We start from the raw sequence: 26,203 nt of genomic DNA, 5'->3' as shown, positions 1-26,203 counted from the left end.
TCTTACATGGTGGTACCACGTGTGCCACTACCCGATCAAACATCCATGTAAGATTAGATAAGATAAGCTCCTATCGGTTCGATATGATGTGATTAACGTTAGCTTAGCATGTAGCTACCACGACCACAACAGCAGAGCGAGTTAGCCGAAAGTTAGCCACAGCCACTTTTTCCTCCGTGATGGTATAAAACTTGCGATTTGGATTTCTGTTTTTGTCATTAGTACAACGCGTAACACAGCAGCTCTTTGGCATTGTGAAGGACTGAAGAAAATTCCGCTTGATTGTCTTTAATTTGCCGCTTTAACCATCCGTTTCTGCACTAAATGAACCGTACACAATGTACCAGGCTGGGCAGTTTCCCCCCACGCTGCAGTTGCGTAGCAACAACAGGCAGGAAGTTGACTTCGAGAATCACACGCGAAGAAATGAGGAAAAGCAGTTGGAGCGTGCGAGACAGTGACAAATGATTTCTTGATTCAGAACAATTTGATCATGGATGAACAAAACATTCAATGCGAATGGTTGATTTGAATTTCAAGGACTTTTTAAAGCACCTGGTTAATTTAAGGAATTCCAGGCCTGGACTTTTTTTTGTAAGTGCACTTTAAGCACTTCAAGGACCTTGTGTGAACCGTGTGCACCTCTCCCCAAATGTTGACTTTGCATAAAGCGGCGCAGCACTGTGAGCGTTGTGTTTGGCCCGCTCACCTTAAGCCACACATTTCTGAATTTACCTTGCTCTCATATGGAGGAGAGATTAGCAAGGAGATTAGCGTAGTAGAACTATCAAATTTGCTCATATCGCCGCAACCGCCGCAGATAAAAAACCCAAGTGGAATTCTGTTCAGGCCTTGGTGTTGTTTTCACTGTGATTTGGATCATCCGATCATGCCAGTACCCTCGATGCTCCGGAGACCCAAAATCTAGATTTTCACTCACACAGGATATTCAAAACCTGACTTGGGAGGCATGCATCGCGATTGGAACTCTAGATAACCTGGACACGATCCAGCTAAAACACACACGGTAAGCTTGTGGAAGAGCGCCTGTAAGCTGTGTAAAGAGATGGAGAGGAAGAAAGAAAAATAGTGAGGTCACAGACTGAAAATGAGGGGTTTAGGGATTTAGGATGAAGCCCCTAAAATGGTGGTTCGTAGATGCCACACAAGAAAAGGGCATTTTTAAAAGGGCATTTAAAAGGATACAATTAACTTTTAGATGCTGTTTTTTATAAAAAAAAAATCTGATCCAATATGTATGGCTTAAAACCAATTTCCGACAATTAGTTACAAAAATCTTGATTCTGAACATTTGTATCATGGATGAACAAAACTTTCAATGTGAATGGTTGATTTGAATTTCAAGGACTTTTTAAGCTCCTTGTTAAAAAACTGGCTGTTTTCAAGGAATTCCAGGCCTCGACTGTTTTAAAAAAATTAAGCACTTTAAGCACTTCAAGGACCTTGTGCGAACCCTGAATAGATCAAATAAAATAAGTGATATTTTCCAGGATAATAGAGTGCAGGACCTTTTCCAACGCAGCCGCTACCCAAGCCCTGTGTTCAAGTGTGCAGACGTATTTTTCTCATTGTCGAAGTGCATATCCCTCAAAGTCAAACACATAAGTACAGCCACGGGAAACGCACACCAGGTATTTCCAGTACATTCATTCATCACAGGATGAGGTGATGTCACATCAGATAACCGTGATCAGAACTGAGAGAGCGGCTGAATTTACAGGAATAGTGTGAGGGGACACGGTGAGGATGTGGTGGAGGAGGAGTGGACGATGTGGATGTACGCCCGCTGAGTGACAGGAGTTCTGGGAGGATCTGTATGTGATTCTCTGGCAGGGGGATTACTGATCGTTGCCAAATAATAAGAGGAGGAAGCTACCTCGGAGAAGCTGCCCTCGCTGGCTCACTGACCTCAGGAAGGTGGAAAGAGGAAGATGTGGGCCATCGTCATGACGAACATGCCTTTCACAGAACCATATAGCCCACGCCGACGTCACGCCACATCCTTGCTCGATACCTCAGACTGAATTGCGTCCCATTTCACTTCATTATTTGAATCACGAGTTTAGACACTAAAATCTAATTCATACATTGAGAATATCGACACTATAGCCAAAACTGAGGGAAATGTATTAATACATTTTTAAAAAAGATAACCAGATTGAATGTACTCGAGATGCTTGACAGCTACAATGCAATATGAGAACAAATCTTTTCCCATCTAAGAAATTGCTGATTGCATGCAAGTCTGGGTAAGTCTGTGCACAGTGGGTTTCTTTCGTCATTGTTGTCGTTTTAAATATTTAAATATTTTTTTTTACAGTGTATCCATTTCAAAAGAATTTGTTCCGATGGGATGACAGCATTGGGGTTGAATTGGGGGAAGCAAGACTGGAATTGGTCACAAGTACAGCAGGAACAGCGTTGAGTGTAGTGATGCACGATATATCGGCGGCCGATATAATATTGGTCGATATGGCAGTTTTTTTACACATCGGTATCGGTCCGATATCGAGATAGGGCCGATATATTTTTTTCTTTTTACATGTTTTGGCCTTAAATAGTTTCAAAATATCAGTCATTTCTGAAAATAAGTTACAAAAGTTTAAAAAAAAAATTTGTTTTGGAAAATAGCTCTTTATTTGATTATCATAAAAAAGTGTTTTCTATACAGAGATATCGACATCGGTAAATATCGGTATCGGCCAGAACAGCAATATTAATATCGGTTATCGGTATCGGGCACAATTTTCACATCGGTGCATCACTAGTTGAGTATAATAATATTATATCAATATTTTCCCCCAGTAACGAGTAGTGTAACCAATTACTACCGGTACTTCAGTTTCAGTAATAATATTACAGGTACCCCATCAAAACACAACTCAACTTTGATTTTGTCAAGACTAAAGATGACGAGAACATCATTGTTGATCTGTAATCTATCCAACAATCCGCTGATGTGTCTTCTTCACTGAGGCTAACAGTATTTCATGGAGGCAGGTAGAATCCTCCACCCTACTGGTAGAATTAAAGTTTAAGAGTAAAGAGTGTGAGAGGAGCCCTGACTTTTACTTTCCACTTTGAAAAAATAAGAGTATTATTATTATTATTATTATTATTTATTTGTATTTTTTAGAAAATAGACCATTTTGAATGAAAATAGCCCCATGACAATGACATTACAAGATAAGAACATAAAGGGAAGTAATATGTAAGAATAATGTACATTAACATATTTTAATGGCATATAGAGGCAGACAGTCGCCCCAGCAGAGTCCATTAAAATATGTTAATATGAAGCTAGAAGGGCATTATCCCCTTTATACCATGACAGACAGCCAAAGAATAAATATATATAAAAATAAGGAGCATTGAAGGCTTGATATAGCCTACCGTCACTCAGTCCCTGCACTTCCAACCAAAATCATTAATACCGGTGCAGTGCCCGCTTGGAGTCTATGCTCGTTGGGAACGTGGATTTGCTTGGCCCCCCAGTATTGCTGCTTGCAGCGTTCGAGAACAGACCATCCATCAACTTCATATTCAACACTACACCTACTTGGGCACTCAGCAACACACCCACCAAGTTAAAAGTCGATTGGAGGGACAGTTATTGAGATATGCGAAAGGACAGACAGGAGCATTATGGCTATTCAAACCTAAGATGCTGCTACACCAGATCTTGTCATGGTCACTCCGACATCATATCCACTTATGTCCACCAAATGTGGCTGCAATGGCACAAGCACTCGGGAGATATGATTGCTTTTGTAATATAAGCCCTGCCCACAGCATCTGAGCAAGCTTTGAGGTCCAGCTACAGCAAAACTGGATGGAATATCAAAAATCAGAGAAAGTAACTTTTAGGAATCAATTACAATGGAGATCAATGAGCTATGGCAGAGGGGTCTGTTGTCAGGCGGTCACCTGAGACTGCGGTCCCAAAAGGGCTACATCTAGATTGAACAATAGGCTGTGGGGGAGGGGTGTAGGAAAATAGGAGGGGGGGGGGGGTTATGGGTTATAAAAGTACAGGAGACCAGGAGAGATACAGGGGAGGGAGGGGAGGGGATAAGATCTCTCTGGCATAAACCTCAGCAAGACAAATGGGCGTGGCTTACATGGATAGATTCGTCTGGACATACAGAATCCAGGAAAAACATACTTTTGAGTTACGGTTCAAAAGTTACAGGGCAAAACGTAACGTTTGTTGTTATAGCACCGCCGTTTGGCCGAATGGCATCAGAATATTCACCCAGGCCACGGTATAACACATTGTAACTTGTACTGGAGAAATCAAACATGTCACAACTTGTGATATGATATTTTGGCCATATCGCCCAGCCCCAGTCCTACATCTCATTCCAAAATCATGGGCATTAATACGGAGTTGCCCCCCTCCACCCTCCCCTCTTCCGGGAAGGCGTTCCACTGGATGTCGGAACATTGCTGCAGGGAGTCGCTTCCATTCAGCCACCAGAACACTAGTGAGGTCAGGTACTGATGTCGGGCGATTAGAGCCCCGTCTCCTGGTCTGCGTTCCAGTTCATCCCAGCGGTGTTCAGCGGGGGTCGAGGTCAGCGCTCTTGAGCGGTTGTTCTTCCACATTGATGTTGACAAACCATTTCTGTATACGGGACTTTGCTTTGTGCAATGGGGGTACATTGTCATGGCGATACAGGAAGGGGCCTTCCACCAACCCGTCGACACAATCTTCTAGAGGATGCCATTGTACGCTGTAGCGCCCAGATTTCCCTTCACTGGGACAGAGGGGGATAACCCGAACAGTGAAAAACAGCCCCAGGGCGCTAGGTGTCCACATAGGTCACATAGTGGATGAGGTGATAGTGATTTTATTTTTTTGGATATATTTTAGATTGTTTTTAAGGCATTTGCGCTTTATTGTGGATAGGAGTTTGGAATTTCTTTGGGAGAGAGAGAGATGGGGAAGACATGCAGCACATGTCCTGGGCCGGATTCGAACCCAGGACGCTGCGGTTTACGCTGAGCGTATATACGTGGTGCGCCACCGGGGCGCCCCTGATATTGTGATTTCTGTGTGTTCACACTCACCTGTGATGAAGTCCACGAAGTTTGCAGCTTTCTGTCAACATCATGGTGACCTGCACCTCAGAGGCATTATCTGACGAGAAGAGACAACATGCAACATGTAAATACACACACACACGCACGCACACACACACACGCACGTGTCTACAAGCACATTCATATTCTAGATACTAGCTAATATCCCAGTTACGGTCTTAGTCAGGATAATATGTTTATATGCATCTTTATGTCACAAATCAGCAATATCCCTGTATATTGATATGGTTGTCACTAAACTGCTAAAGCTGCTAAGTAAAAAGAAAAACTCATGATCACAAAATGTTGGCCCGGAGGGTGCAGTCCTATAAGAGGCAATGTCACTGACTGACTGACTAACTGACTGACTGACTGACCCCATTGCTGAAACACGCATACATTGCAGTCTCACACTGGCATGTATCTGGGTCCGGCTTAACTAGGCTTGCCTACTCTTGTTTTTTTTTTTTAGGTTAGGGTGGGATGTGAGGTCTCCACTGAGAGGTTAAGGTTAGGGTTAAGGTAAGGGTTAGGCGCGTTCTAGCGGTTAGGCAAGTTCTGGCGGTTAGGTGAGTTCTGGCGTGGCCAAGTAACGAACATATTGACATGCATCACCGGAAACAGTTTTAAGTACCTCGGAGCCCACATATCCGAGGACTTGACATGGACCACACACATTGACAGTGTAGTGAAAAAGGCACGAAAATACAATTTTCATTCAATCAATCTCCTGTGCGGTGATTGATTGAATGACATTTTTATTAACAGATTGCAGAATGGGTACAATACAGTACGGCTCAATACACACAATTGTTAAGGGAATGCAGACCAGAGAAAGACTTTCGTCTTATTTACATCAGGGTCCTCCATTTTCAATTCATAATGAATTGTAAGTAAGGGTGCAACTAGCACCGTGCAATCCATTCTTTGTGGATCTAGCCTTATGTAACAACCCATCATCTACACTCACAGCACACACATCCACACGCAGTCACGCACACATTCACTTTAAATAAACACTCACCGTAACACCCACTCTACTCCCTTTAGACACTTTAACACACTTTATATTTATTAGCAAAGAGATTGCACTACAATCCATACCTCATTGCACCTTACCTTAAGTTGTAGCTCATCCCATTTCTGCACTGTACCTCACTGTTACTCCTTTTTTTACTCTGTATTGTATATATGTACATATTGACTGAACACTTTTTGTTTACGTACTTTTGACTTTTTCTATTTTATACTTTTTAATCTATTTTTATCTAGCACAATCCCAGGAGCTCATACAGAAAAAAGCATTTAATGGAAAAGTATTCTGTATTTTACTATGACAACTATTAAACAAACTTGAAACTTTTTTCAATACAGTGTTTACCTGCACCAACAAAAATATTGGAATATTACTTTCCATGTACAAAATCACCCAAAGAACATAATTGTCTGTTTCATTGACCGTGACCACCAATAGCGACCGTCTCTCGAAACGATCCGCTTTCAGCAACTCTGCAACCTCTGCGTCTCATGGTATGAGAACTGCGACCTCTACGTCTCCTCGTCTCATGCTATGAGAACTGCGACCTCTGTGTCTCCTCGTCTCATGCTATGAGAACTGCGACCTCTGTGTCTCCTCGTCTCATGCTATGAGAACTGCGACCTCTGTGTCTCCTCGTCTCATGGTATGAGAACTGTGACCTCTACGTCTCCTCATCTCATGCTATGAGAACTGCGACCTCTACGTCTCCTCATCTCATGCTATGAGAACTGCGACCTCTGCGTCTCCTCGTCTCATGCTATGAGAACCGCTGCACGTCTTCTGCTAGCGCTTATGTATTCTGCAGTGGGAAACTGACTTGTGCCAAGTGCCCATAAGAGATCCAACTTTTAATCTCTGCATGCAGCTTTCGCCGCCGCTCGGTGCTTATGGGAACCAGTATTGTTTCCTGCCCCAGGGGCAAATGAGGAGGAAGTGGAGTGTTTGACAAAGCCGCGACTGGCATGGCCATATTGTTTCGCTGACTGGTATCCACCCCGCCCTGAGTAAACACGGGATAATGGGAGAGGGCAGGGGGGGCAACTGGCAAGGGGAACCCAATGGGAGTTACCAGTGAAGAAACTGCAGGAGTCATGTAGGAGTCCTTTCACCTGTGGGGCTGTCTTCCCACGGAGAACTCGTAACAAGTAGACGTATAGATGTCTTTATTGACATATAGATGTCTTACTGACGTATAGGTGTCTTTATTGTGTCTCTCGTTGTCAGAACTCACAGCTCGCCTATTAGCCTTGAACCTGTTACTTTGTACGACTGTCGGTAGAGCGAGTTAAGATAATTGAGTGCTATTTCTGGCAGATAGCTCTCAGTCGGAGGTCTCCGAAGGGTTACTGTGGGGAAAAGAGAGATATCGCCCACAGAGGAAAACCCCCTACACGCACAGCTCCATGCTGGCACCTACTCTCACTTTTACCGCCAAAACTATCTATTTTCCACCTACACGGTACGTTGCACATGAAAGAGAGATGGGGGGAATGCGGGAATAAAAAAACAGATACCACTATCATCTGCTCTGGGATCGTTCTTCCATTCTACCTCTACGGATATAAGTACACAAGTACATGGGGAAAGTATTATCGTTCAAATTCTAAGTTATGTATTTGGGGGAAAATAGATGTCGATATAAGGGATAATGATGATGAATATATGGCAACCAAAAAGGCTCTCACAGGGAAGCGGATGAGTCGGGTGGCGCCGACGGAGGGAGAATGGATGGATGTGATCCATGAGATCTACGTGATGGAAAAACTGACGTACGCATTGAGACTAGAGAGGGAGAGGTTTGAGGAGAGGTGGTGGGGGAGGTGGTGGGAGTCAGTCGATGAGACCAGACTTTGTGGATTTAAATAGAAAATATTGGTGAATGCTTGACGAAGGGGCCATGTGTGTGCGAGAAGGATGCGAATGCCCCTTTTTGTTTTATTGTTAATTATTTTATTTTATTTGTATGTTCATCTGTAAAAGTGGAAAATAAAAAGATAATTACACCCCCCCCCCCAAAAAAGGGGAGATGTGGAAAAAGTTAAGGGTTTTGATTTCTAACACAACGAGACGTCTAGTCTGCTTGTGTGACGCAGCCGTAGAGAATGATCAGTCCATACCTTTCACCGTCTTCACAAAGACCTGCTTCTCCTTGCTGGGGTCCTTCTCGTCCAGGAGCACGCCGTGGAAGATGCGGCCAAACGTCCCTGTAAAAAAGGATAAATCGTTAGGATTTCTTTTTCTATTCTGAGGAAAAGGGCAAGAGACAAAAAGACAGGAACGTCTCGTTGTTGGACATAAATGTCAACTGGCTCCCTGGCCGCCAGACGTGTGGACAGAGGTGGACAGGCTTAATTGTTTAAGTGTGAGAAACTCCTATTGACGAGGAGCCAAAGAAGTGCGTTTCACTCAACCTCGGGGAGGGGGCGGTGGGTGGGGGGCACACAGAGCCATGCATTCTGACAGGCACGGCGGTGCTGAAAAGTAATAAAATTAAGTGGGCGGGTTCTTTCCTCTCTTGTCTAAACTGTCGCTCCCCACAAATCGCTCCGGGTGCGGAGGATAAGTGTGGGCCTCGCTGCGGTGAAAATGACATTTAAGAGCATAAACCATCAACGTAAACTGAAGAATCTGGGCCCGGAGGCCAACATGGCCCTGTGTTCCAACAGGATTATTGACGGGTGAATAACAACAGGGTTAGTGTTTAACTGTGTCGCTCCCACCCATTCCTCCTCTCGTCAGGCCTGTCTGGACCTGCCGGCTCTCTCTCGGGAGCACAATCCCACTTCTCCCTCCTCTGCCGAGTCCCAAACACCACTGTTCTTTTTCTTTCCATGGAAATTATGGCAAAAACATATTCAGCAACAACCCTTTTTTGGGGTTGTTTTTTTGTGATCTTTCAAAACCGCCATACAAATGTAAAGAGGAAAACTACATGACGAGACATATTACACATACTAATGTGAAGTCTATTTGCAATGCTGAAGCTGTTGTATTACATACAATTACATGAATGTGTACTTTTTATGTCTTTCGTCTACAAGTATTTTGGACCTCCCGACTCCCTCTACTACCATACATGTACCCCTTCTCTAAATCTAAGACGCCTGAAGCAGGTTATTTGCAAACTTGTAGCTTTTTGATATGCATATATTTGATTTTTTACCTCGTCTTCGTAAACACGTTTAGCCTATTTTCAAGACCCATGGGTGCCTATTTGCAAGACTCTGCATGGATGACCTGCTATGTGGCTTCAATCATATAGTTTTAACTTTTTCTCCCCAATTTAGTCATTATGCCAATTCCATGTGTGTGTGTGTGTCATGGTCCTGGTCGTTGCGCTATCCTTTGGGGTCAGTCTGGGGAGGATGTAGACGACCACATGACTCCTCCAATACAATGTGGAGTAGTGGCGTCACCAGCCGCTTCTTTTCATCCGACAGCGAGGAATTTCACTGGGAGAGCTAGCCCCTTTTGGTACTGTAGTCACGCAAACATCGTTGGATGAGCTAAAGCTCTCGTGATTCTACAGTCCCTTATACCAGTGCTTCTCAAACTTTTTCTGTCGGGCCCCCCTTTGGCGGACCAAAATATTTTGGGCCCCCCCCCCCCCTCGCCCCAACAAAATAGTCATGAAATGGGCCATGTTTAAATGTATTGAAATAACACCAATATCGTGACCTTTCAAATTGGCCCTATATTTTGTTTTCAGAGCTGTCATGGATGAAAAGCCAGCCTCACACAGATACTGTATGTGGTGCTGAATGGTATCAACACCTTAACTGCTGCATCATGAGATACTTGGTGGGCCATGAGATGAGATACTTGGTACTCAGCACCACACTCTGAAACTAGCTCTCTAGGTGGTATCAGATGAGATTTCAAAGAGTTCTTCCAAGAGTTTGGATGGAGATGTGTCAGGAAGCTTTGTCTCAATGTTGTCTGTAAAGGTTTTTTTATCCAGAGTAACTTGGTGATCCTTTTCTGTGTTTTATTAAATAATGATTTTCAGATTTTGAGAAATTGTATTTTCATGGAGAACAGTGCAGCTGCAACAGATAGCACTTTAGTGATAATTTTCTGGAATAAAAAAAAAAACTTGTGTGTGTTTTTTTTTTTAATAAATCTCAAGGCCCCCCCCTGTCATGCCTCTGCGCCCCCCACTTTGAGAAACACTGCCTTATACGATCATTGGAAAAACCCACAATTAGTCTGAAGACCTGGTCGGCAACAAAACGCTTGGTGAAGGGTCGCAGAGAATTTTCAAAAGTACTCACAGTTGCACGAGGGACAGACAGACGCTAGGGTTTGAAAGCTCGGCTTTGCTAATAAACATTTTAAATAATTTTAATAAACTCGTCAACTTCAGCTGAAACAGTTTTTCAAAATGGCTGCCTGTCATCTTCTGCATTTGTGACATGGGTTGGTTGGTGTGCCCAGCAATCACAGCGCTCCCTATCGGCCCCTGCTGGCTCAGACCAATGATCGTATAAGGGACTGTAGAATCACGAGCTTTAGCTCGTCCAACGATGTTGGCGTGACTACAGTACCGAAAGGGGCTATGGGAGAGCGAAGCGTTTATGGAGGTTCACACCATCTCGCCCAGATCCCTGCTGAACCTACCAATAGGAGTCACCAATGCAACAACCAGGACTGATACTCATCTAACTGGCTAAGTTCCGACCCACGAACACTTCCCAAGCGCGTCTAGCTCAAAACCCTGCCCCATAGCTTGACAAACTGCTGTGGCTTCCGGTATCGCGCTGTGATTGATCGAAACAGTCTCCTCCACGCTGACTTCAGCATCTCTAACTGCTCGTCAGTGCCAAGCTGTTAGCTAGAAGCTAACGTTATGCTAGTCTTCTACGGTTGGAAATCAGTGAATAATAATTAAGACAGAATGTTTGTTAAAATAGCTAACTAGCTACTTCATTGTCTCAGCAATTTTTGCTAACAGATTTACGTTAGAGGCACTAGTCACTAGTGTAACGTCATCAGTGCTCCTGACAGAGTCGTAGGGACAGCCTACTGTAAAACAGCAAGGAGTATGAAACGTATGTTCACCAAAAATGTGGGAATGTTTTCATATATTGAAGGACTGATGTCCTATATTTCGTTGTAAGCCTAGGAATAACGTTGCGACCAAAGGCAACAGCGCTAAACAAATCAGCTGAGTAACAATGTTCAAGTGTTGAGTGCTACAGTGTAGGTTAGTATATTAGGACAAGTGCATGACAATAAGGTTAGTTAGGGTTAGATTTTTTTATTAGAATTTTAGATGATTACCTCAATGCACAACAGGTGCACACAACTCCTGCTCCCAGGTCTTAATTACCTTGACCCAGGGCAGGTGTGGCTGCTTAAACCAGCCATCCCCACACCACATATTGCAGCTTTAGTTATATACCGTAATTCCTCTAATAGTAACCCCGGCTTGTATTTGTTTCAACTGTAGCGGGTACCAGGCTTGTATTAGGAGGAGGCCTGTATAAGAGGGAGGCCTATATTTCAAATTTTCAAACGGATCATAATGAATAAATCAACATTTTGTGTCAGTTTGAACCCAGTAAAATGTACTGGGTTCATTTATTGAAACCAAGTACTGTATGAAATAGTAAACAGTGCAATTACAGGTGGTCACTGGTCATTTCAACGTTTTCAAAGTGAAATCAAGTAACTAGCTCAGTATGCAGCTCAGTATATTAGTAACCCGGCTTGTATTAGGAGGCCGGCTTATAATTGCTTAGCTCAAGAGCGCACCCGGCCATTAATAGAGACCCGGCTTGTATTTGAGACCCGGTTACTATTAGAGGAATTACGGTAGTTAATTAGTTAATTAAATAGTTATATATTAGTTAGTGGACATTAATCATTAGTTCATTCATAGTTAATAAGTGAATTCTATTTCAAATAATCTCATTTGTTTAAAACAGTTTGTTAGCCAGTCAGCTACGAGTTTCAAGGAATGGAGTTTTCTAGGGCGGCTACGTGGTGCAGTGGGCAAGGCGCTCACCACGAATGCTGGAGACGCTGGGTTCGCCTGTTCGAGCCCAGCACTCCACATTGCTTTCAGTTTAGCTGGTCGTCCGTACTAATACACATTGGCAGTATTAGGGGGTGGGAAACTGATGGGTGGGGATCGGGCGTTGTGGACAGCGACTCCTACAGGTCGGTTGGTGCGCCTGCGCAGTAGAATCAGGAAGCGATGGGGGTGGCGCCCCTCCAAAGCGCAGACCCCTGACGCTGAAAGATTGCGCTGTGCAGGTGAAAAGATGCGACTGCTGTTACCTCGAGTATCGGAGGGGACTCGTGCTATGTATGACTTAGTCCACATGCAGCCGGCTTGTGGGAGGCAAGAAACGGCGTTCGAGACAGGGGAGGGTTGAATTGGATGATACGAAATTGGGATGGGAGAAAAATAGAAAATGGGAGAAAAAGTGGATAAAAAAAAGGGGGAATGGAGTTTTCTGAGCATGAACTGACTAGAATTCAGTGGTTCTCAAACTTTTTTATACCACGACCCCACACTTTTAACAGATTGACTGCCACGCAATAGCCTCATCCTTAGCAGCTGACGCCATCACTGTAAACAGTGGGAGTCGCTCACCTTGTTTGCAGGGCTCAGTGTTTCCCATTAATTACCTAGACTGTGGCGGCCCGTTACCAGTTCAACACAGGTAACCACTTTTGCTTCATTTCTTTGATGGCTCAAATGTATGCTCTAGTCCAGTGGTTCCCAAACCTCTCCTCGAGGCACCCCAGCCGTTCCATGTATTTGTTAAATTCCACCACCAGCACACCTGATTCAACTAATAAAGGGCTTGTTAAGTTGAATCGGGTGGAATTTAACAAATACATTGAACGGCTGGGGTGCTTCGAGGAGAGGATTGGGAAGCACTGCTCTAGTCGATTTTGTGTTTTGAGCACAAAGTTCATCATAGATCTAGCCTTTTTATTTTGCTCTCAAAGTGCACCAGATTGATGCATTTAACCTGTTCCACCCCAAGGGGTCGGTACCGACCCAAAAAATGACATGTGGTCATAAATCAATATTTTTCAGAGTGTTGCATATTTTTTGCGATTTTTTAATCAAACGTTTTCAACACTAACATGTCACAAAAGCATGTAGAATGTATATTATCATCAATACGTTAGTTTAGCAATAGGTTAAAAGTGCCATTAGATAGTTTTAAGTTTTCGATTTTATGAAGTCTATTCCAAGACGGAAACGGAAATGAAAATTTTGAACCATGGGAATTTTTCCGAACTACACTTCCTGTCAGATACTGTGGGGGTTCAAAGTTCAGCGTTCTGAATGAATCATATCAATAACCGTTATGATTCGCGATAATAAGCCACAAACGGAAAGGTTTTTGACAAATATTGAAACAGTTAAGTTTCTCCTCCCTATTGTTAGCATGTAGGAACAATTAGATCTGAAATTAGTTTCAAAACGGTTGCACTGTGGGGAAAATTAAAAAGTACACTAGATTACAGTAGATTTCATTATCTGTTCTTATGCACGCCTGGTGATACTAAATCCAAATTGAACTCGGGCATTTGAAAGATAATATATGTATATATATAAATGTGCGAATTGGCTATAATAAGGTAATGTATAAGCATCATATTCTATATTCTATAATAATATTTCAAATTGCATTGGTCCGGATGAGAGAATTCAGTACTGTATCTACAGAACCTTCGGTTTAATCATCTTCCCTTTATTAATTTCCTTCGATTTTTTGTACACATGATCTCAAGAGGGTACTGAACGAGATCAGTGGCAGTTTTTTAAATTTGGTCATTATTATCATGGTGTTATTCACTGTCAAAGATGCAAAGAAAAATCATAATTCATATTCTCCTTTGTTTCATCACAATTTAAGCAAGCCTAGTAATAGACACAATATTTCTGACACTGTGAATACATTCCCTGAGGTCCATAGATGTACCTAGATACCAAGAATATGCAAATAGCCCTTGTAGAAGTGGAGCAATATTCCATTTACCTAGGTATATATTTTAGGCGGATTTTCACATTGTGTGGAACAGGTTCTTTAAAATGTAAAAAATATATATATATATATATATATTCCGGGGGGGGGGGGGGGCATGCCCCAGGACCCCCCTAGAGGGGCCGAGGTTCACCCACCACAGTCTCCACACAAAATCCTGTGGGAAACACTGGGGCTATAACAATTTAAATATTATAGCTATATATGCAATACTATGGTCCATTTGACATTGGGTATCTATCGTTCAAGATGTGAAAAAGGAATATTTTATACTTAATCCATTGGCATTTCGTCCCTATACACGCTACAATAAAAAATTCAAATGCATATGATCGGTATATTATGTTCCATCATGCATGGATGAAAGGGGGGGGGGGGTGTTTATGATTAATTGATTGTCAATAACGGCATTCATTAGTACAACAGCATACGTTGATCAGAGCAATGGCTCCGATGGCAATGAACAACCAAGCTGAAATTAACGTTAGATTGCTCTTACCTGTGGCCGATGAGACTGCAAAAAGAATATTCCAATTATTTGATTGCCATCTGCTAGATCGTATGTCCATTTGACTCACGCCATAACCCCCAAAAGCATAATGATTCTGGTGTCCCGAAGGCGATTCAATGCAATCGAGTGTGTATCTTGATCCACGTTACAAGATAACTCCGCCCAGAAGACATTCAATGACGCACAGTCAAACTTCCTTCAGAAACTAAGTGCAAATAAATAAATGTTTGATAAAAAAAAAGAAACTAAGTGCAACATTGGCCACATACCACCAGGCGGCGGTATCGGACCGTTGCGATCTCAGACAGAGTGCCACACATTTCCACAGCAGAGCAGGATGAATTATGAATGGAAATAGGCAGCGAATAAAAGAAATAACGATCATAATAACAAGTATACCCGTTGTTGGCGTCCAACGATTGGCGGGCTATAACGAGTTGACTCGTTGTTGGCGGCCATTTTGTTAAGGTATCGTATAATTTCAATGTGGACTTAAGGAATATCAAAATAAAAGCAGAGGTTGTTGAACTTGATCATGCATATTTATTAGACATTTTTATTACAGCACTGTTATCAATACACATTTATAAAACGAGGCATATTTTGCCAAAATATGTTGCCAGAACATTAACTCATTGAGCACCAATAACGAGATATCTCGTTTCTGAGAGCCAACGCTTGAGTGCCAAAAACGAGATCTCGTTTTTAGTTCCCTTTTCCTTTTTTTCTATTTTCTTATTCTAAACACTCGCACAGGCCTTTGTGAGTGTGGCTGGGACCTACAATGATGATTGAATCCCGACAGGTGGCAGTATCGCCTACCTTATGAACGGCATGGGCCAGTTCAGTGAGAGCAATGATTACTAGGGATCACTAGGGCACTCCCAGCAGTGGCAGCAGTGAGCAAACTACAGCAATCTAACATTCGATAATGGCGATCGCCTAGAGCCAACTATTGGATATTATGAAGAAGACGAAACGGATTATATGGATGATGATTATGGATGATAAGGTGCGTTTCCACCAGACTATGTTGGACTCAGCACTTCTGGTAAATCATAAACATACTATAGTCGAACCGGCCGATGAGGAAACCTATTCGGCTCCGTGGTATAGTCTGGCCCGAGCAGACTATAGAAGAAGAAAACAGATGAGGGCCACCTAACATTATATGTATTGATCCTGTTCCGATTCAAGACACTTGGAGCAAGAGTAGAGTACCTGCTGACAAAGGTAACGTCTATTTTACCAAACCCCATCATAAAACATGCTTTTGTAATTATAATGTCAGAAACACACACCCCCCCCCCCCCCCCACCCCGATGGCTTTGTGGAGAAACATGGTCATGTTTACCTTTGACCTGGCAATAATATAGGTTTCAGGCGAGCAGCTGCAAGATTTGCGCATACGCGCACAAAACACTATCTCACAATCTAGAAAAACAGCCTGGATTATTGTGAAACCGGGCGATTTTTTGTGTGGTATAGCGCACAAACAAAGGTATGAAGAAATAAAACTGTTTTGTCCCTGTTGGAGTATAAATAGTGCCGGTCAAATGAGTCATACTATTGTCTCCATAGCTATAATATAGAATATACGATGGGTCCGCAAACATTGTGAAAATGGTCAATGGTCAATGGCCAGGGAGTAAAGATGGAAAAACAGCATGGCAGTCAATGAGTTAAAAGAAATGAATACCCTTTTTTTTTTTTTATACTTGCCAATGCACAACCCCACTGTCACCTACCCACAACCCCACTTTGGGTCACGACCGTTAGTTTGAGAACCGCTGGACTAGATGCTTAAATTACTTCATGCTCTGCACGTCACTAACATAATGACCATGACCAACAACGATGTGATGAAAGCCATACAGAAATAAAGAAACTGACTAAAGATTAACTGAATGAAAACAATAAATGTATTAATTAATAAATAATAATTTAAAAATAAAACACTAACATTGTGGCTAAAAGAAAACCCTAAACAAGTGCCAAAATTAACAATGGAACTGACAAACACCCTGAGCTCTTCATATAGCTGTGACGCACACAAAGGACCGTTGAGGTAATTCTGTGGTACAATCCAATGGATATGTTCCAGCTACTTTGGCAAAAACAACCCCACTTGCACAAGGCACACTGATAAGGCCCCAGAGAAAGAAACAATCATAAATAATGGTCAACGGCATCCAAAGTAAATTTGACTAACATAATGTACCCACCCAATGTACACAATGTGACTACAGCCTAATGTAGACATTGCGACTGCAGCCTAGCGAGAACGGTAAAGGGGGGGACAAATCCATTGATATTCAATTGTTAGGTTTTCACACGATTATTCAGTTATGTCACCACTAGCCAAACCACAAAATGAAACCCCATTAATCATTTCATGAGCAATAGACGTCTGAGCTAATTGAAAAAGACAATATACTACCAAAACAAACTGGAAACTTGACCGGTCTGTGGGGAGACCAGGAGTAGGCTGTATTTGCTCAGGAGGAGTGCAAGTCTTCAGAAGTGGAGATTAGTGGGAGTGGATTGCAACGATTCTTACAAGACCTCCTCACCTACCTACACCATGTCGCTAGTCGAGGGCAGTGCACCTTAGTTAGTTATTCATTTACTGATGCCCAAGATCCATCTATTTTATTAAGTTTTTATATATCTGAGATTCTATTTACTTCAGATTTATTTCCACTTGAGGACAAATGCTTCTTTTTAGGGATGTCCGATATTATCGGCCTACCGATATTATCGGCCGATATCGGCATTAAAATGTGATATCGGAAAATATCGGTATCGGTTTAAAAAATAATAATAATAAAAAAAAAAATTCTATAACCTTTATTTACCCAGGCAAGCAAGTAAGAACAAATTCTGATTTTATTTATTGTCAAAAGTATGCATAATGTTGTGTTAATTCCACAACAAGAGATATGTAATGTTAATTACCTGAAATTATTCCATTTTGGGGGGGGGGGGGGGGGGGGGGGACCCTGCATATATCGGTATCGGTTGATATCGGTATCGGAAATTAAGAGTTGGACAATATCGGTATAGGTAAAAAAGCCAATATCGAGCATCCCTACTTCTTTTGCATAGATATTTTAGCCTATTGCCTATTCATTACCTCCTCATCCTCATGCACTGTGTTCTTAGATGCGAAGCGATGTCACTAACTCACTAGCGGTCGTCTGGTAGTCGGAAGGTTCTCGGTTTGATTCCCGCTCCTCCCGGGCAGCGTGTCGTGTCCTTGAGCAAGACACTTAACCCCTAACTGCTCCTGATGAGCAGGTTGGCACCTTGCTTGGTTACCTCCGCCATCGGTGTGTGAATGTGTGAGTGAATGGGTGAATGTGAGGAACAAATTGTGAAGTGCTTTGGATAAAAGAGATATATATATATATGTGCCATTTACCATTTGTTGTCTTGTAAGCGGGGTAGGTGCTGCATGTACGTTTGTATGGTGCTTTTGTGTTGCTTGATCTCTACTCTGTGCCAAACGAACACTGTGGCTGCTGGAGGGCGGGGCTTACAGACAAGGCCGCCGTTGGTTAATGTCGCAGAGTCTAGTGGGACTTGTGGGAGGTCTACTCCTTCAGTCAACAGAGATGACCTCAGTTTCACACGGCTGTTAACGTTAATGACATCTGTGATGGAGCACCTCAGACAAAGAACCATATAAGTCCGTTTGAGTGTTGTGTACTTTCTTGTGATACACGACATTCGCACTCTCAAGTGAAAAATACACGTCAAGAGTTAATATGGTTCTTCGGTTCAAGGGTTAAATAATTTCTTCCATTTCACATTTTATTTAAGTTTTTAGTAAGAATTATTATTATCAAACATAATGTAATGTATGCATTTAGTTTCATTGTATGTGTGGAACAAGACACATAACATTTAGGCTATAATTAAATTGGCTACAATTGAATCTTACTCGATGACTGCCAAAAGACAACTAATGTAGTGATGCATGTGATGCAGGCTATTATATGTAATGTAGGCTATTATATGTGATGTAGGCTATTATATGTAATGTAGGCTATTATATGTAATGTAGGCTATTATATGTGATGTAGGCTATTGCATGTAATGTAGGCTAGTACATCTGATGTAGGATATTACATGTGATGTAGGCTAGTACATCTGATGCAGGCTATTACATGTGATGTAGGATATTACATGTGATGTAGGCTATTACATGTGATGTAGGCTATTACAGCAATGTTTCAAATGCATAAGCTACAAATTGATGTTGCTGCACCATGACAATAGCAGTGTCTATCCTAGCCTAAAAGCCACTAGCAACATGTGTTCTGCAACATGTCTGCAGTTTATGCCATCCGTGTTTTCCTCTTTCTTCACTGAGAAAGTAGGAATGTTAAAGAGGGAAAAGTACAAGAGACACAGAAGAGAGAGAGGTGATGTTGTGTTTTTGGTGGGACACGATTCCAGGCCAGCAGGGGTACATGTGGTTCCAGGCCAGCAGGGGTACATGTGGTCCAGGCCAGCAGGGGTACATGTGGTTCCAGGCCAGCAGGGGTACATGTGGTCCAGGCCAGCAGGGGTACATGTGGTCCAGGCCAGCAGGGGTACATGTGGTCCAGGCCAGCAGGGGTACATGTGGTCCAGGCCAGCAGGGGTACATGTGGTCCAGGCCAGCAGGGGTACATGTGGTTGCAGAGACATGGTTCTAGGCCAGCAGGGGTACATGTGGTCCAGGCCAGCAGGGGTACATGTGGTCCAGGCCAGCAGGGGTACATGTGGTTACAGAGACATGATTCCAGGCCAGCAGGGGTACATGTGGTCCAGGCCAGTAGGGGTACATGATTCCAATCACTTTTAGTGCTAATGAAATAGAGTAACATAGGGCTGAACTTGAGTTGAACACATTTTTCTGTAGCAGTTGCAAAGAAATATTTTTTATATAAATATAGGTATAAGCTGGAAAACACCACAGATCCATAGCTTGAAGTCTTATGTAGTAGGTCCAAATTTTATAAAAAGCCGTTCAGAAATCGAGTCTCGGTTCTTAAACTACGGGTCACGACCCAAAGTGGGGTCGCGGGTAGGTGACAGTGGGGTTGCGCATTGGCAAAAAAAAAAAAACTCCAATCGAGTTTTCCACCCAGCAGCTGTGTGTATTTGCCATGTCTCGCCCCTTCATCAACGGAGGCCGACACATAGTATTGCAATACACATCTCACTACATCCTGTGCATGTATAATCACGGGAGGGGGCCGGGGGTGTGGTCTTTTGTGTGTAACCTGGACGCTTATAGCTTATCCGCAACAGTAAGTTACTTCCGGGGTAGGCCTGATTGGCCCCGACAGGCACGTGACGCGCAACTTTCTCTGCCGCGCGGCACGCTCCGCGGAGCCGAGCGGCAGAGCTTGCGGAATTACGTAACCGTCCAAATACGCCATGACTTTCATTCGGCGCTTCAGCTCACCTGGCAGAGCAGCGGTCCTGCGATCCTGCGGTCCGTTGTTGGTGAGTTCGAATCCCATCAAATCTTTTTTTTTTAACGTGATTTTTTTTTTAACGTGTATTCTTTCGCCGGTTAAGGTTAGGCATGGTTAAGGTTAAGGTTAAGGTTAGGCATTGTTTCAGAGTTGGTTAAGGTTAGAACGGTTAAGTTTAGGCGCTGTTAAGGAGCTGGTTAAGGTTAGAGTTTGTCTTAGAGAATGGCAATATTCTTTCTATGGTTAAGGTTAGGCATGGTTAAGGTTAAGGTTAAGGTTAGGCATTGTTTCGGAGTTGGTTAAGGTTAGAACGGTTAAGTTTAGGCGCTGTTAAGGAGCTGGTTAAGGTTAGAGTTTGTGTTAGAGAATGGCAATAGACAGCCTATTTCCGCGCGACAGCTCTCAGCAGCCTCGTTGCGCGTCCTGAGTTTGCCGCGTCACGTGCCTGTCGGGGCCAATCAGGCCTACCCCGGAAGTCACTTACTGTTGCGGAACAGTTACAGGCAACCTGGACTCGCAATGGATAGATTTGTTGTCAGAAGCGGTGCCGGTTGGTTGCGATGAAATGGGCTCTGCACATAACCAGCTGCTATACCACACTGAAGTGAGATGGCTATCTCGAGGCAGAGTAATAAATCGCCTTTTTTAACTCAGAGAAGCGCAGATTTTCCTTGCAGACAAAAACAACCGATTGGCAGAGAAATGTGCTGATAATGAGCTGGATTACGAAACGCCGTTATTGACACTCCAGGTTGATCAGCGGAGATTTTGGGGTAATTCATCTTTCGTGCGACAAGCTACTGAAAGTCAAGTTCACTGGACAGGCCCTCGCAAAGTTCTGGATATCAGTCCGGAACGAGTACCCAGTGTTGTGTAATGCTGCGCTGAGAAAGCTCGTCATCAGCATACCTCTGTGAGGCCGGACTTTCAGAGTAGAAGCGGATCTCCGCCAAAGCACACATGAACGCATTTTCTTTTCATATTCTGGCAACATATTTTGGCTAAATAGGCCTTGTTTTATAAATGTTTATACAGAAACAATTCCGTTGCTTTTGTTGATAATATTCATTAATTTCATTGATAATAGTGCTGCGATTGAATTTTCGAATAAATATGCATGATCAAGTTCAACAACGTGTGCTTTTATTTTGATATTCCTTATTTCCATGTTGAAATTACGCAATACATTAAGTTTGGGGTCGCCAAAAAAATTCCTAAATCAAATGGGGTCGTGGTATAAAAAAGTTTGAGAACCCCTGTTCTAGAGAGATCCGGGTAAACCATGTGCCAAAAAAAAAGCTCTCCGGTATTCCATTTCCTCATCCATTCATTCGGAATGTTTTTCACTTCTGGTTTTCGCTAGTCAACTTTCACCTAGATCTCTTATTCGCACACCCCCACGTGGGGTATCATTGGAAAGCTACACTCATTGGCTACCACCCTGACCAATAATTTGACAATTCTAGAGCGTTGGGAGTCCGGGGTGGTAATCTGACGCTTGCATATAAAAGGTTTGTTAATTTATATGTTCGGTGAAAAATGCAGCCTCGAGGCGCTAGACTCTAGCAAAGTGCTGTGACTTTGTGCGTTCCGCCGGTGGGCACGTTGGCCCGAATACGGTACCCCACCTGGTAAGAGGTTTTAAGAGACCCCCCATAGACCTATTTATATTTAGGGGGGTTCATAAGGGGGAGACAGCAGGTCGACAGTATATACCACATACAGTAGAAGTGGTACAGTATGAATCATCTGAAAGCTGGGAACCTGAAAATGTATTTGAGATGCAACTCAGCACTTTGTTGTCATACATCTGTAATAAACGTTGTGTTTTTGTCAGGCGCCCATTCAAAGTTTGGAGTGTATGAATAAGAGCATAGGACAGTATGATGGAAGTGTATGATGGTCATTCCCGTACTCAATGATGTCTCATAGGACAGTATGATGGTCATTCCCGTACTCAATGATGTCTCATAGCACAGTGTGATGGTCATTCCCGTACTCAATGATGTCTCATAGGAGTCGGACAGTATGATGGAAGTGTATGATGGTCATTCCCGTACTCAATGATGTCTCATAGGACATTATGATGGAAGCGTATGATGGTAATTTTCGTACTCAATGTCTCATAAATAGCAATTTTTTATTTGATACCATTTGATTGACAGATTTGGTGCAAAATGTACCACATTTCGATCACTCACTCGAGAATGGATAAACATGGTCAGAAATTCCTCCAAAAAAACCAACAACACATTAAGACACCGTGATGTAGTGGTTAACACTGTCGCCTCACAACAAGAAGGTCCAGGGTTCGATTCCCGCTTGGGGACCAGGTTTCCATGATGCCAGGTACCCAGGTGGGGTATCTCCCAGGCCTTTCTGTGTGGAGTTTGCATGTTCTCCCCGTGCTCGCAAGGGTTCCCCCCCGATAAGATAAACCTAATGGAAAAACATGCACAACAACAGATCGCTAACGCTGTGACGAAGACGGGCAGGAGCACTTGGATTGGTCCCCGGGCGCGGCCCTCGCCGACTCCTGTCTGCTCCCGGCTGCCCTTGGGGGTAAGGACGACGGGATGGGTTAAGCGCAGAAACTAATCGCATTGGCGATCCTACAAAGACAATGCATGCGTGTGTGTTCCGGTGTGTGTATGTGCTAACCGTGTGTGCTAACCGCTAAAACATTGAGGATAATTGCATGCCAATTAAAGACCTCTGAACAGGTCCTGCATTATTATTATTTATTATTATTACCTTGAGGAGCGCCATAGAAATATTCATGCTGTGATTTAGTATCAAAAACTGGCGAGCACTTCTGTTCTGGAGATTGTTAGTTTCATATGATACCAGTGTCTTCACTCTCGCTTTACAACTGAGCCTCTGACAGACCGTCATGTTGACCAGGGGAGCGTCAAAGCCCCCGCGGGGCTCTGAGGGTTAAAACAACACAAACACGCCCTCCACCTGTTTTGGTTCCCTACCCAGAATTTAAGCCACGCCACATCTCTGGGCACGTTGCACCAATTCGAACACTTTCAGCGCCAATCGCGAGTATACTCGTTATTGGCCGACAAGCGCTGAGCGCCAATAACGAGTAAACTCGTTTTTAGATCCTTTGATCTTTTTCCTCTGATCCCCGTTCTAAATCATCATCCGGATCATTCTAGCCATCCCTGGATCGTTTGTATACATTGGAATTGCAATGCCGATTGAATATCACCAGGTGGCAGTATCATCTGTGTCTGAACTGGAATTGCATTGGCGTGGATACACGTTCAACTTAAAAAAAAAAAATGGTAAGGGCTCCTCCTCCTGCTTGAACAGAGATTCACATTGATCGCCTCGAAATTCCGTTGCCTAAGCATATTTACCATCGAAACGTGTATAGACATATACACTGGTAATCGCGATGGCGATGCGATCACTTGGAACTATTCTTTTTGGAATACCTTCTGGCTAAGGTAAGGTATAGTCTATTTTACCGAACCTGAAACGTGTTTTTCTAACTATCACAGTTTTGTGTTTTACCGGATGTAAAACATGCTCGGTGAACACGATCACAGTTTTCCACTGCCTAGGTTCTCTCCTAAAAAATTATCTACTGATAAAGATCTGATGGTATCATATCGACACCACTATTTGGTTTTGTCCAATTCAATTTCCTGAAAAAACACAAACTGGAAGTAAGAATACCGTGAGATTTACCCGGCAGCAGGTGTATTGGACGATGTTCGAAAAAGCTTGAGAGATCAAATAAAACTGGCAGAGATGCTGCGGCCAATCGTTCAATTGAATGGCGCCACGGTAATCAGTCCATTAGAAAGATACCTACCAAGTCACACGGTGATGCATTCAGATGTGAAAAGAACACTGCCGGGTCGACTTCTGGCTGCGCTGCTTTTTGTCACTGAAACGTCTGTAATGCCTTCCAGGAATCATTCAAACTGTTATTCAAGGCACCATTCAGCGATGTTAGCATAATGCTAATGGTAAAAAAACAACTTTTCTAAATCACTTCCTTGTGAAATGGGTCTCTATTTTGTTATGTTGTCCGTACGGGGAACTATGCGGCTTTGGAGTCACTAGTATACAGTGACCTCTTTACTGCTGGAAGCAGCTATTTAGACACTGGTTTCAAGATCCAGTCAAACCAGAGGCGTGGACTCCAGTCACATAACTTGGACTAGAGTCAGACTTGGTTCAGATCACAGATTTGATCATTTCGGACTTGAAACTCAACTTTGACTTTAATATTCATGACTCATGACTACTCTCCCTCATGCCCATAATGTAAAAAAAAGTATGCCATAAAAGTGTAAAGTGAATCAACTTAATTTCCCTGATTACAGTTCCACTTTGGACCAATCCGTCAGCCACCAATCAAGTTGCGTGAGCAGAGAAGGAAGTTGTGTGTCAGAATCATCACAATTGTATACTACTACCGGTAACTAACTATTACTCTGTTGGCTTTAACATTTTGAAATGGCATTACGTTTGTAAAGGAGGCATTAGGACTTGTTTAGGACTCCAAACCCAACATTTTAGACTTGTGACTTGACTCGTCAGCCGTGACTAGGGACATCGAGTGTAAAGACCGGAGACTTACTTGTGACTTGCAAAACAACGACTTGGTCCCACCTCTGCCGGTAAACGAATTGGAAACTCGCGGCAGCGTTATGGTTCCCGACAGTCTAATTCAGAATCTATCGCCTCTATGTGTAAGGGAGAGGCTGTATCACAATGTTGTCAGTGTACACTGCACCATGACGTGAGAGTGGGGGCAGAGTGAGGGAGAGATCAGCCCTAAGTTTGTCAAATGTATCGCTGACTAATCTAGTGAAACGGAAACGATCATATAATTCCAAGATTTTTTTTAATTTTAATTTTTTATGGTGTCTCAATTTTCACGTTCACTTTATGTATTTGTTATAGCCATTTTAACTTGATTGACAAAATCAGCCGTTTCAATGCTTGGCTCGAGTATGAGCATCTTTGATGTCTTTCTTGGCCGAGACGCATGCACACATTTCCGTGAATTAGCAGCTAATGTCCCAGCCAAGACATAATAGCAGTGTTGGCAATGCTAGTTGTCCTATGCACTCTGCAGCCATATAGGTAGACTTTTATGCACTGAGAGTTTCAATGCGTCAAATTTTATTTGAATTTCCAACAGTCAGAACGCAATTGCATTTCCCCCCCCCCCTTTTGCTACACCACTTCAATGGCCAAAACAGGGTAATGCCTTATGCACAATACATTTTCACTTAAAGGAAAACTCCAACATTTTGGGAAATTTGCTTATTATTCCCTGGAGTTAGACAAGAAGATACATACCTTTTTTGTCTCTGTGCGTGCATTTAGCTTTGGGAACAGTAGCTCCGTTAGCGTAGCTTAGCTTCATCACTGGAAGTGGGGCGGTGCAATAGCCTGACGTTCCCTACAGAGTCCTACAGTCACAATATACAATCCAAATACAACTCCAAAACGTTCCTGTAAACATGTTGTGACCTGTGTATTTACCACATGGAGAAATAAAAAATTATTGAATTCGACAATTTTCTAAGCAAATATACTCTGAACTATTTTTTGCCTAACCACTCGTCTCTGGGCGCAGTCAGTGATTTCAACGTGAAGCCGTGTTGGTTGATATTCTCATTCATTCAAACGATCCGAACCGATTGAAGTTTATGGATACCATGACTTAAAATCCTCTTACCTTGACGATTAAAAGCCTCCCCAATTTAGAAAACAGTAATCCAATGGCTGGTATTGATAATATAATACTAACTACTGCACGGAGCTAACCGAGCTAACACAGACCCGGATGGTCACTAAAGCAAATATAATGACTTCCTTTCTGGGGGGTTTCAAAATAAAAGAGCGACGTCTATAGCAGCGGAAAACGTTTATTTTGTACATTATCTAACGTTAACACAAACCTAAACTAACTTTAGGTTAGTTGTAAAAAAACTGCTGCTATAGACGTCGCTCTTTTAGGAAGTCATTATATTTGCTTTGCTTTGTGTTTTGAAATGGAAGTGAATTAGTCGTCTGATTA

General features: G+C 42.9%; 1 protein-coding gene across 2 annotated transcripts in view; it reads right to left on the bottom strand.

The window, feature by feature from the left end:
• Nucleotides 1-26,203, bottom strand: part of ryk (receptor like tyrosine kinase) — a 140,291-nt gene that overhangs the window by 19,573 nt on the left and 94,515 nt on the right. For both annotated transcript variants that reach the window (XM_084307356.1, XM_084307357.1), the window contains 2 exons: nt 8,263-8,349; nt 5,095-5,164 (listed from right to left, as the gene is read on the bottom strand). In XM_084307356.1, coding sequence (XP_084163482.1) covers nt 5,095-5,164; nt 8,263-8,349 — 157 coding nt within the window. The remainder of the gene's footprint in view (nt 1-5,094; nt 5,165-8,262; nt 8,350-26,203) is intronic.

This window comes from Notolepis coatsorum (assembly GCF_963971535.1).
Source record: "Notolepis coatsorum genome assembly, chromosome: 2".
NCBI lineage: Eukaryota > Metazoa > Chordata > Actinopteri > Aulopiformes > Paralepididae > Notolepis > Notolepis coatsorum.
Note: the sequence above shows the minus strand (reverse complement) of the source record. Positions and strands in the feature narration are given on the sequence as shown.